Genomic DNA, 12,584 nt, shown 5'->3' with positions numbered 1-12,584 from the left:
ATCGACTTCTTTCCAATCGAAGTTCTGCTCGACTTGCGTCTCACCTTCTTCAATCTACCAAGTGAGTTCATACCCGTTTCAAACACACTTTAAATACATTTTAAATGCTTTTATACTCTTTTAGGGGGGGAATACGAGTAAACATACGGTTATTATCGTGTATTTTATAAAGTTTCACTTCACTTATTTTATCGAATAAATCACTTGGAATTCATTACTACTATGGAAAACTCTTGTCATACTTTGCGTGCATTAGACTTATACAAAGTATATAATGATTTCAAAGTACCTTTCATTGTTAAGTCGTTTTATACATTCTAAAAACTTATGATTTTGCTTTGTCAAACATTGTGAAAAAGGATTAACTTTGCATACAAAACTATCACTTTAATATAGACTTAGCTGAGAATCCATGAGACGTGTATATCTTCAAACGTTACTTTTCTTTATTAGAAAGTAATGTTGCAAGTCCTGTCTATAACCAGAGTCTCCCGTTCGGAGAACGTGTCAAATGTGTATAGATCTATACGGGAAGTCATGATCCTGCGCCCTGACTGTTAGCTACAGTCCGTCTTTTGGGGTGACAGTTGTCATAACGCTGCGACGCCTGAAGAACGTCGTTACAGGCTTATTATGTTTAGTATGGTTATAAAACTCATCGGATATACAATTATTATGGTATTATGCTTTCATGAACGAGTAGCTATTAAAACTATTCTTCATCTAACAAATGCGATCTTCGTATAGCTTTATTATATAAATCTATGACACAACTTTTAAGAACGTCGGTTTCTTGCGATTTTCGGTCTTAGAGACTGCCAGTTATGCTAGGAAAATAAGGGTTTTTCCTGTATACAAACCAAACAACTAATAGGGAAATAAGGGATTTTCCTGGTGCAATTATTTACAACTTATAACATGAACATTCATATGCATTTCATACTTTTATAAGAAAATAAGGGTTTTTCTTGGAAAACACAACAATTCATATCTCAACCATTAGGGAAAATATGGGATTTTCTGGATCTAATACATTCACTTTCAACACAACAAATCACAACTCTTTACATTTGAAATACTGCGTTTTCTGGAAAACATACACGAACTTTCGAATGGCGTACATTTTCCCAAAACACTACTCATGAACTCACCAACTTAATTGTTGACACTTTTTCTTTGAAATAACCTGTATTCTCAGGGAACCGCTAAGCAGATTTGGAAATCAACTTTTGGGGATTAACGTACTGACGTTAATTACTTCTTTTGAAAGATGTTTATGTATTTAACTTTTAAACATGTAACGAATACAATTATGTAAACATTTTGGAAACTTTAATGTATATGGTGGTGTGTATTTTCCTTTCTATGAACTGTTATGATACTGAATATGACGTCCTCCGCCCCCGAACGTTTCCGCCGTTCTGGTTTGGGGGTGTGACAGATTGGTATCAGAGCATTGTTTATAGTGAATTGAGTATATCAACCCATAAAAGATATACTAACTATAAATACAATGGGATTAAAAATACTCTGATTTAGAGTTTATACTTTAAATAATAAAATATTTAAGTAAGTATACGTGCGTGCATTCATACTAAAATCAGTGTCACTAGGACAGTACAAAAGAATTACGATTGTTGGGCAACACAAGTGGACTTAGAGGCATATGGTCAAAATTGGGAAGATATAGCCTGATCACCTATATTATCTGAGGGTTGACTAGCATGTGCCTAAGTTTAATTGGGTGGTTGCAACAATGCTATAATCTTACCAACCCTACCACAATGAGAGCAATAGAACATAACTTTAAAATTAAAATACTATAGGAGTATTTGGTGTTACTATAAGTACTTTATACTTGAGAACTAAAACGGGATCTTCATCACTAAGTTGATAGTTGCTAAGTGGATACACTAAGGCTATATGTAATTAGGATGTTATAGACTTAGAATCTGTGAAAATTTTACTTCACCCCTATTCTGTGTGAATACGGAGTTAAGGTCACTTATTCGAAGGTCTATCCTATTTAGATTACACATAGCTGGTATGCACTTCACAAATAGCGATGTAACTAATGAAGGTTTTCTAAATAATTATCTAGATTGTTCGTCTAATAATTATTCTCTTACCCTTAAATTCTCGCATAGAAAACATAGCTGGACTCCATCCCCACGGCAACTAGTATCTTCCGAACGAAGTCATAGTTGGTTGGTTTGGATAAGAACTGGAGAATGATCGTCCTATCCCTTTGAATGATCACCATGCTGAAAACCTTTCGGATGTTGATAACTCCGAACCCGAGGTTGAGAACCTACCCCCGGTAGCCCCATTTCTAAATCCTAACCCTCGTCCCGCTTTTCATGGCCCGACGCCTCCTTGGGTAGAATGCTTGGAAACATGGAGCCAATAGCAAGATCAACCTATGCCGTTTAATGGAGACCGAAACTTCTACAACGTAAACGATGGGAGCTCAGCAGACAGAGTTCTACTAATCCTAATCCGTAGAGTTGACCGAAATGAAATTCAGGGCAGGACGACTCTCCAACGTATCTAAGATGTTAATACCAATGCGAGAATGCATACCCTCTACACCATTCATCTAGAAGATGCTCACGATAGATCAGAGAGAAACCATGAGACCCTACTGCAAGCACTAGCTGAAAAACCAAGCCAAAGTCATAGAGCTCCAAGTACGCCAGAGAGTGTACGAGAGATACCTGCTTGATATGGATCGTCAACTAACTGAACTAAGGGTTCACCATGGGGGTGAAGATCACCAGTAAGAGATACCTTACTTCCTTCTTTGTTTTAACGAACCATGTTCCTGTCTATGTTCTGTGTAGTACTTTCTTTGTGACTACCTTGTACTGTAAGTACTTTTGGTTAGGTCTTTATGATGTCAAGAACTATCTCCTATGGATATGATGTAAGGCCTTTTACAAGGTCATTTTCCCAAACTTTTACATCATAAATATCAAAGGTATTGACAGTCGGCTAACTTCTGTGTCATTCTTTATTCAAGTACTCTTATCATACATTCATTGGAATCTATCTGAATCATGCTTTAGTCAAGTCATTTGACCATAGTAATTTAACTCCGGAGACATTTCCAAGTCTCTTTTAGTGGTTGGATCATGTTATTCACCAACCAACGATACCTCGGCTTGAACGACAATCATCTTGAGACCATTCTATGAGCTAACTTCCACTCATTCTAGGACTACATCCTAGGGATGTAGGTCAACCCTTCATAAACACACTTCCACTCGGTATTAAGACTGCATCATAGGGATGTAGGTCAAACTCCCGCAAACATACTTCCAATCTGTACTAGGACTGCATCGTAGGGATGTAGGTCAAACTTTCAAGAACATAATTTTACTCTTCCCTTGAATAATCGAAGTACACCTAGGGTCAACCAGAATCACTCACAAATTTATTTTCTCTCCGTGAAACAGAATCATGTCGTCATCCAGAAATGATCAGCCGAGCACCGAAACCCCTATCCTCCATATCGATGCCGCTACATTACTAGCTGCAGTAGCAACTGCTGTGACAACTTTCCTTATGCACATCAACTCATGCAACACAATCAAGGCTGAAAAAGGAACCGTGAGTTCCGATGGTAGTACCAAACCGGGAAACCAACAAATGGCAACAGTCATGGAATTGCGAAGCCTAAAGACCGAAAGGAAGAGACGCTATCGTAAAGCCCTAAGGGAGCGCAAGAGAGCCCAAAGACTTTCCATGCCACACCCACCAGTGGCAACTTCGGCAGAACGCTTTAGGAAGCACTTTCCAAGGTGGAGTAATGAGGAAGGCACTCGTGTCCACATAACACTGGCTAAGCACCGCAATCCCGTCATCAATGCAAGTACTAGCCAGTCATGCCACCAATGCGGTGAAATAGGGCACTTCAAGAAGGATTTCCCTATAGTAAAGAACTCTGGCGCAGATGGGAAGATTCTCAGGATCACAACTTCAGGAGAGCCTACTCCGGAACCCTCGTTAATGTAACTTAGGCGTGTCGTTATAACAGACTTATAAACCATCCAAAACTAGTGCAACCAGAGTCTTATCTTTTGTGGGATCCCGTCGGTATAGGGATGCTTATGCTGCGTATACTTGACTTTCGAAGCATACCTTATTCGCAGCAATAGTCTTGTAGAAGTCTAAAGTACCGTAACTCTGTTGATGGTTGCACGGTTGTGTTTTGTCGGTAAACATCTTATGTTCAAATCTAATGTCTTTAAGTTTCCTTATGATTCCGACATCATCATACGACTTGATTCAATTCTATCCTCACAAAAACAGCTTCATACGTACATCTCTTCCTCCGATATAGTCTTTCTAGCAAAACCATCATTCCAGAACAACAAAGTACTCGTACATAGAGGACCTCATGTTTCTCATCCTTTCCGAAGAAAAACTCAGCAAAACGCCCCGAAGTAACACTCGTGCAGTACGTCAAGTTCAATCCAAAGACCCACAATTTCAAGCTTATTTATATATGACTCGTATACCCGAGACTGTGATTGATGAACCTGGTAGGGGTTCTACTATGAACTTCAGGACGGAGACTGCCAAGGACTACGAGTGATCGTGCTGCCATGCGAATAAACTTAGAAGCCCACAGTTAGATGGATTGATCCATTTAACCTAAATTGGTTGAAAATCTCAACGAAACCTACTGATTTTGAGTTGTATTCGTGTTAGATTTGATGGGTTTGATTGACTTTTACCACCTGTGTCTGTTTGATTGACTTTTACCACCTGTGTCTATTTTAGTAGGTTTAAAAAATGATATGGCATTTGTTTTAAAGTGGGTGATACATTTTCGTTTGATTTTCATACGTGTCAACCCTTTAATTAAAAGTAATATTAACATCTTTGACTCCACATTTTTTTCCTAGAGAATATTGGTCTTTTTTTTTTTTTTTCTACAAAGACCTCATCGTAATTTAGGGAGGTGTTTGAAATTGGTTTTCAAAAAAAAAAAAACTTATTAATTTAAATAAATAAAAATTTTTAAAAATACTTTTTTCGTTAAGTTAGAAAGAAAGTATAAAGCATGACTCTTTAAACTACTTTTAATAATTTAACCGTAGCTTAAAAAAATTATAAGGAGAGATTTTAAACAAAATCAGTACAACAATTTTCACTAGTACATAAAGGATTTGTTGATGCAATTAAAATGATTAATTGATGCAAGTTTTGAACCGTACCAAAAAATTTTGTATCAAAAAATACATTTATTTAATGGTGCGGTTTCAAAAGTGTACCAAAAAATAGCGAAAGTCGCACCAATAAATGACATAAATTACACCAAAAAAATAGATAAAATCGCCTCAAAAATAGCCAAAATCGCATAAAAAAGTAGTTAAAACCGCCTCAAAAAATAGCTAATACCACCTAAAAAAATAGTCAGAATCGCACCAAAAAATTGTCAAAACGGCCTCAAAAAATAGCTAGCTAAACCGCACCGATTAACAGGTTCACCATTGATGTACACCACATTACTTATGAAGCTTCATTTTCTTGTATTTTGGTATGTTCGGTGAGTGTTTTTCAATCAAAGATTCATTTGTAATTTCATTTTCTCCAAAAATGGTGGTTTAATTTCTTTTTCTCTACCAATTAAAAATCTTGTCTTGGGAAATAACTTTTCATCGATGTTGTTTTCAATTTCTTTTCAACATCTTAAAAGTCAATCTGCAAAAACTAGCTTCATACCCATTGTTTGAAAGTCACGGAAGCAAACATCATAAGTCTGTGGATCATTTTTTGTAGATATATCACAGAAGAAATGCATCAATAGAGATTCAAAACAAGAAAACATTGTTTAAACTTAAAAATACGACATCCATCTACAATTAATAAGAGAAAAATGGAACCACAAATACCATTAATCAAAAGAAGATAAATAATGGACATACCTTTCATGCGTTTTCAAGCATGGAATCGACAAATCTCTAATTTTGAGAATGTATCTCCAAGGGTATATAAAAGAGGGAAGATTGAATGAAATTTTGGAAAGAATTTTGGAGGGATCTAGCACCAAATGAAAAATTCGAATAAAATTTTTAGAGAAAAGATTAATAGTGCGATTCAATATTTTTTTAGTTCGAATTGTTTTTTGGTGTGGTTCAATGTTTTTCAGTGCGAATTATTTTTGATGCGGTTGTAATTGTTTTTTAGGGCGGAATCTGTATAATTTTTTGGTGTGAATGCGAAATGTTTTAATGGTCCGATTTTTGATTTTTGGAAACCGCAATAACAAAACTATTTTATGGTGCAATTCTTTTATTTTTTTGATATTGTTGGTATTTAATAACACGATTTTTAGAAAGGACGGTATCAAAAAATAAAAACAACTGGCACTATTCAGTGACTTGTGTACCAGTGTTTTATTAAAATCATTTTTTTAAGAAATAATTTTATCACCACCGTTCAATAAGCACACTTTTGTAGTTAAGCAAAATCCAACACACCCTTTTGATGGCATCAATGGGGTTTTGATAGTTGTCTCTTTTTGTCCAAATTAAAATATTAATGTTTTTACACCAAATGCAACTATTAGCAATATACTAAATTATTGCATATGAAAAGGTTCCTTACTTGACAACATCAGCAAGATACTTTAAGTTGATGAACAAAAAGAACCTTAGATGTTTAACAAAGTCATTAACAAGAACAACCACCAAAACTTTGATCACATAACCAGGTGACAAAAAGAAATATTCAACATTGGTAAAAGAAAAGGTTAAGGGTTGCCATTAGAACCAAAACGATATCAAGACACTTCTAGTTTTTGTAGCTTCCAAACCAAAACATCTAAAGACAAAATTCAGACCCCCCAACAAAAAAGTAAAGAAGCAAATTAAAAGGTGTTCATAACCTTTTTAATAAAAAAAAAAAAAACAAAGACACCCAGCTTTATATACCACTACGCTATCGACAGTTGAGATCTACATGATTTACTCAAATGCCCAGGCATTCTCCCTGCGGACTTCTTCTTCTTCTTCTGGAGTGTAATCGTTCTTGATATGGAAGATCTTGCGTATTTCTTCAGGAGTCTTGCCTTTCATCATGTCAGCAACAGTTTGACAGGTCAGATCCAGTAAGCGCTTGATGTTTAAATAGTTGGCAGCCTGAAACATTAACAAAAATCATTAAACAGCAAACCACAACACTCATAATTTTATACATCTATCTCTAGAACTATAAATGCTATTAAAATCAGAAACAAATCAAAACCCTAGAACTATCCCCAAAACTACATCGAAACTACCTACATAAAATTCGAGCATAAACATAACAAAACAGCAATAAGAGATAATAACATTGACGTTAATAAAAAGAATTACGAACCAGAATAAGATCAAACAAAGTGCCCTGATCGACATTCACGAATTCGGTATCAAACGACTTAAGATCATCCTCGGTTGTCTTATCGTCGGTTTTCGGTGTATCGACGTGCTTCTTACAGTATTCAATCACCTTCGAGAGGATCTTACTTGTGACGTTGGGTACAGGGATACTGCTGCCAGCGCAGTTATCTTCGATCATGTGCTTGATCGTCTGAGACTCCACCGCCACCGCCTCATCAACTTCGAACGTCTCACCGTCGGAACTTTTCAGAACGATCTTCTTTGAAGACGACGAAGCCATAACTTAGAACGACGGGAAGAGAGTGAGAACCCAAATAAAAACCCTAACTTAGAGTTTTAAGAAAACTAGAAACCTTTTGATTTACGTGAATAGTTGGCTTCCTCTATTTATAGGGAGATGAGACTTTGCGTGTGTAGGACTCTATTTTTATTTTTATTTAAATTTTACAAAAATGATCCTTCTCTAAAATGTTTTTATCGAATTAAGTCCTTTAACTTTACGTCCCAAAAAGAATTTAAATTAAAAATCAGACTCATTGTCAAAGTCATAAGTTCATATATATATATATATATATATATGGAATTGCTCATGTCTATATACCATGCCACAAACATATAGTGATTAGTGGGTGAATGTGATTTTTGAAATTATTTTGGAATTTTACATTGTTATTTTCATAAATTTAGATCCGCTACTTAGAACCGAATATATGTAGACAAATTTTACCCACCCGATCATATGCCTCATCATTAGTGCCCCAACAAACACAATTCATGGATCAGCCACTGATAAATCATATTTGCAAACCCATTATTAGTAAATATTGTGATTTGGGTTAAATCGAGCTAATACAACATATACCACAACCAACTAATTTTTACATATCCTAATTAATCAAATTTGATACTAATTTTTTCTTTTTCCATAATTAAAATATTCTCTACTTGATAACATAACTTTTATTGAAACTAAAAAAAAAAAGTCTTATTTTTGTGACCAGAATTAAGATTATAAGTCATTTTTATTATAAAATTATAATGGTAAAATTAAAAACAATTACATTATGGTTGTTTGTTTATAATGTAATAATTGATAAAGTTAATTTTAAGAGCTCTAATTTAAAGGTGACCAAAACTCAATTCAATTAAGTAATAAATCATAACATCCTTAATCATGTTTTAAAATCAACGAACCATCCAAGATAAGTGCATGTTTAAAACTCATATTTTAGCATACTTGATATACAACGTTTTATACGATACATATAAACAATGTGTTTATATTAGTAAATACATAAGTTTAAGGATCGGTTTGTACTTTTTGAAACATTGGTGGGCATTTCTGAAAATTTGTAGATATGCATTTAAAATGTGTAGATATCAGTTGAGAATTTTGTTATTGTGCAATTAATTATGCATTCAATTATATATATATATATATATATATATATATATATATATATATATATATATATATATATATATATATATATATATATATATATAGAGAGAGAGAGAGAGAAAGAGAATGGTTCAATTGAGAAAAAAAAGGTTAAGAATGAGGGAATCATTCTTAACTTCTTATTTATTTTTGTCACAAAAACCTCCGTCGTACCTGCAAAAATGGGAAGGAATAGACATTTGTTTTCCAACAAAACATGTTTCCTTAAACTATGGTAATTACTACATTAATATATACAAAAACATAGTTTTTTCGTTTTTTTTTTAATTTTTAAAAAGCTATTTTTATCGAAAAATGGTTTTAAATATACTAAAATTCATGATTTTTTATTCTCTACAATAGACATCTATATTGATATAGTTTTACGATAAAATAAAAAAATTATATATATATTTTTTATTTTCAGCTATCGTTATTAATAAGTGAATAAAAATAAATCAAGTTTTTACTACAGTACATTCGTTATTCAGTTATGAATAAAAACTATGATTATTTTTTATTTATTATTATTTTTTTTTACAATTGAAGTATCATTCATGTATGAATATAGGATATAATAAACATAGTATATTTATGTTTAAATATTAGATGATGCATTCACTTATGAATATTACATAGTATATTCACTTGTGAATGTTAGATGATATATTCACTTATGAATATTAGATAATATTTTCAAATCTGAATATTACATAGTATTACATGGTATATCACAAGTGAATATTACATAGTATATTTATTTGTGAATATTAGATTATATATTCATTTATGAATATTACACAGTATATTCACATATGAATATTACAAGGTATTTTCACAAATATATATAATTTTTATATGTTATTCACATATGAATAACAGACAGACTTGCATATTTGTTTTTTTGTTTTAATAATCATATAGTGATTCAGGTGAGAAAACATATTCATATATGAATATAACGTGATAATTTAGTTTATGCATTTCATCAAACAGTTGGAGTGCATACAATTTAACTTTTTTTAAAATGTTAAAAACATGATATTTTGACTATTTAAATCTTACAAAATAGTAAATTGATAGAGAATTATATGAAATTAAAAAAAAATGATTTGATCTTTTTTCTAACCTCAATTTTGAACTTTTATTTGATAATCGATGTTGAATGAATGATATGAAGTGGATTTTTTGTTGATTATCGATGATGTTGATCTAATAACGTTGAGACTATAATTAATCGTAGATGCTGAAAATCTGATCGTATTCAAGCACAATTGAAGGTTGGATTAAAAGAACCAAAAACGAATTTTTGTTGTTAATTGTTGAATCGTATTGATAAACATGTTATTGACGAAGATTGATGATTGATTAACACTGGATGATGGTTTAATTGAAGAAATTTAGATGATTGTTGAAGGTTGGAGGAGAAATTCGGATGATGAATGATTGTTGAAGGGTATACATATACTATGAATTTATGTAATTTTGATTCACTTTGTTTTTGTCTAGATTAATCCATTCTTGAACCTCTTAATTAGTCACAAAATTAATGACTCACCATCTCTATTAAAACACTTTGGTCTTGGTGAAATTTCATTCCATATGTCTTAATGTGTAGCCTATTGAGCTCTTAAATTGTAGAAGATATGAGTGTTTGATTGATGAGTGGGTAAAAGCATAGTATTTACAATATTTTTGTGTCAATACTAAATGTGCAAGATGGAATTGTTGATTTGTTTTCCAAGAACTCTGATATCAACCTGTTTTGGAGTTGCAGGCTTTGTTATATATATATATATATATATATATATATATATATATATATATATATATATATATAAGTAATTAAGTATTTGAATTGTGTTATTTAAACTTGGCTTGTTTTTATAATTGATAGGTATGTGTGGTTAGGTGGTGAGGCCTTGACAACTTCTAGTAAGTACAAGATTTGAAGAAGAAGAGAATTGCATCAAGGAAAAAGGTGAGTTGATAATTTTTTTTAGCTTTAGCGTATAACCAGAAACTACACCCCATAAGTGGATTGTTGATGCAAATTATGATTATACTAGATTTGCTAATGTTTTCGATAATTGTTCATAAATATGTTGTTTGCATCTTGTGTATGGCTATACCCTGTTATGGTGTTATGCATTTTATGTATACGTTGTAATTGCATGATATGATGTTTAAAGAATTGGTAGTCACATGCTATAATAGGTTGGCAGTATGATGAATCTCATTACATACTTTATTGCTCGTTAAGGTTGTATAAATAATATGCCTATATTAATTTTTAATTGCTTTTGCGAGGTATAATGGTGCTATGGGTAGAACCTTATAAGTCTAATACTTGGTGTGCATAATACTTCACGTGCACCCTGGTGTACGAGAAGTGGTGTTGGCTTTTTGTGTGGCCGAATCAAAAGTAGGCGGTGATGATACATCATACATGATTCCAACGGGACTTATGGAGTCATTCAAAACAAATGAAGTTGAAAGAAATCAGTTGGTTGAAATGCAAAAAAACAGATTCAAGAGGACCATGGAAAAAAGTACAGGCCGAATTAAAAGCTATGCGATTAGATATTAAAAACTAACGAGAAAACTTTGAAGCCATGATGCAGAAGTTTGTTAAACAACCTCTAGAAAGGTGATAGTTGCTAAGATGATTTATCATCTATGTTTAGTACATGTCTATGACGCTTTTAATACTTTTTTGTGATTATAGTTGACAACCTTGTGTTGACTTTGATTTATGATTGTTATTTTAAATATAGATATGTCAAAGGAGACCATAAAATTATATATGATATTTATGTTATTATTGTTATGATGTGATTTTAAAAGTAATGAATATTCATAGCAATGTAGTAAAACATGTGTAGCATCTGCATGACAAGAAAAAAAGATGTCACATTAGTGTTAGAGAAGTCACAAAAATAAAGTTGCATTTGACTTTAAACAAGGTTGCATTTGTTACAATTATAGACATAACAAAGGTTGCATATACCATAGAGAAAGGTTGCAGTTCTTTACTAGAAACATAATAAAGGCTGTAATTGATTGTAATAAAAGTTGCATGTTCACAACTAAAACTGTTAAAAAGGTTGCAGCCAAGTGTAAATAAAGTTGCATATGAGCATAAAAAAGTTGCTTTTGCATAACAAATGTTGCATTAAAGAAGGTTGCATCTCAACAAGATTTGCAACTATTTCATAAAAGGTTGCATTTTCTAGGAAAAAAGTTGCTAAAATTCTAATGCAACTCTACCTAATGCAACCTTTGGTAAAAGGTTGCTTTAGGCATTATGCAACCTTTTCAAGGCCTAATGCAACCTTTTAGCGAGGTTGCACTAGATTCATTTTGTTGTAGTGTATTAGGAACCATAAAAATGTAATCTTGGATCTTAGTCCTTCCCCATGCATTTGTTAGGATGTCCTAATGGATTAAGAAGTTGGGGTTTGTTGGTATTAAGCACTTCTAGCCATGCAAATTCATAAAGTTGGAAACTTTATGACTTATAATGTCATTTTGGGCTTTGATCTGGATTTGGACGTAAGGATTTGATGTATTAAGTCCTTAATAAGAAGTTGTGGTTACCAGGTGCATACGTTGGGTGTACCAAATGGCACGCTGCACGTACACGGTCAAACCCTCAACTTCTTGGTTAATCAGAGTACGCCCCACGTATATCTGAGTACACCCAGCGTAATCAGCTGGGTTGACTAAGTTGGGTTGACTCAGCTAGTTGA

The 12,584-nt window shown here is 32.9% G+C and overlaps 1 protein-coding gene across 1 annotated transcript; it reads right to left on the bottom strand.

Annotated features, from left to right (window-relative positions):
• Positions 1 to 6,751: 6,751 nt before the first annotated feature.
• Positions 6,752 to 7,734, bottom strand: LOC145033611 (SKP1-like protein 1B). The gene is made up of 2 exons (XM_078982193.1): positions 7,372 to 7,734; positions 6,752 to 7,151 (listed from the first exon to the last, which is right to left on the bottom strand). Exons 1-2 carry the CDS (start codon positions 7,669 to 7,671, stop codon positions 6,978 to 6,980), a joined length of 474 nt encoding a protein of 157 aa, XP_078838319.1. The 5' UTR covers positions 7,672 to 7,734; the 3' UTR covers positions 6,752 to 6,977.
• Between the last annotated feature and the right edge of the window lie 4,850 nt (positions 7,735 to 12,584).

This window comes from Lactuca saligna, chromosome 3 (assembly GCF_052625555.1).
Source record: "Lactuca saligna cultivar CGN05327 chromosome 3, ASM5262555v1, whole genome shotgun sequence".
NCBI classification, from domain to species: Eukaryota; Viridiplantae; Streptophyta; class Magnoliopsida; order Asterales; family Asteraceae; genus Lactuca; species Lactuca saligna.
Note: the sequence above shows the minus strand (reverse complement) of the source record. Positions and strands in the feature narration are given on the sequence as shown.

Excerpts from the sequence above, each read along its gene's own strand:
- LOC145033611 (XM_078982193.1), bottom strand. The coding sequence starts at position 7,671 with ATGGCTTCGTCGTCTTCAAAGAAGATCGTTCTGAAAAGTTCCGACGGT. Across the intron at positions 7,152-7,371 it reads CTTTGTTTGATCTTATTCTG|GCTGCCAACTATTTAAACAT; the intron begins GTTCGTAATTCT and ends TTAATGTTTCAG.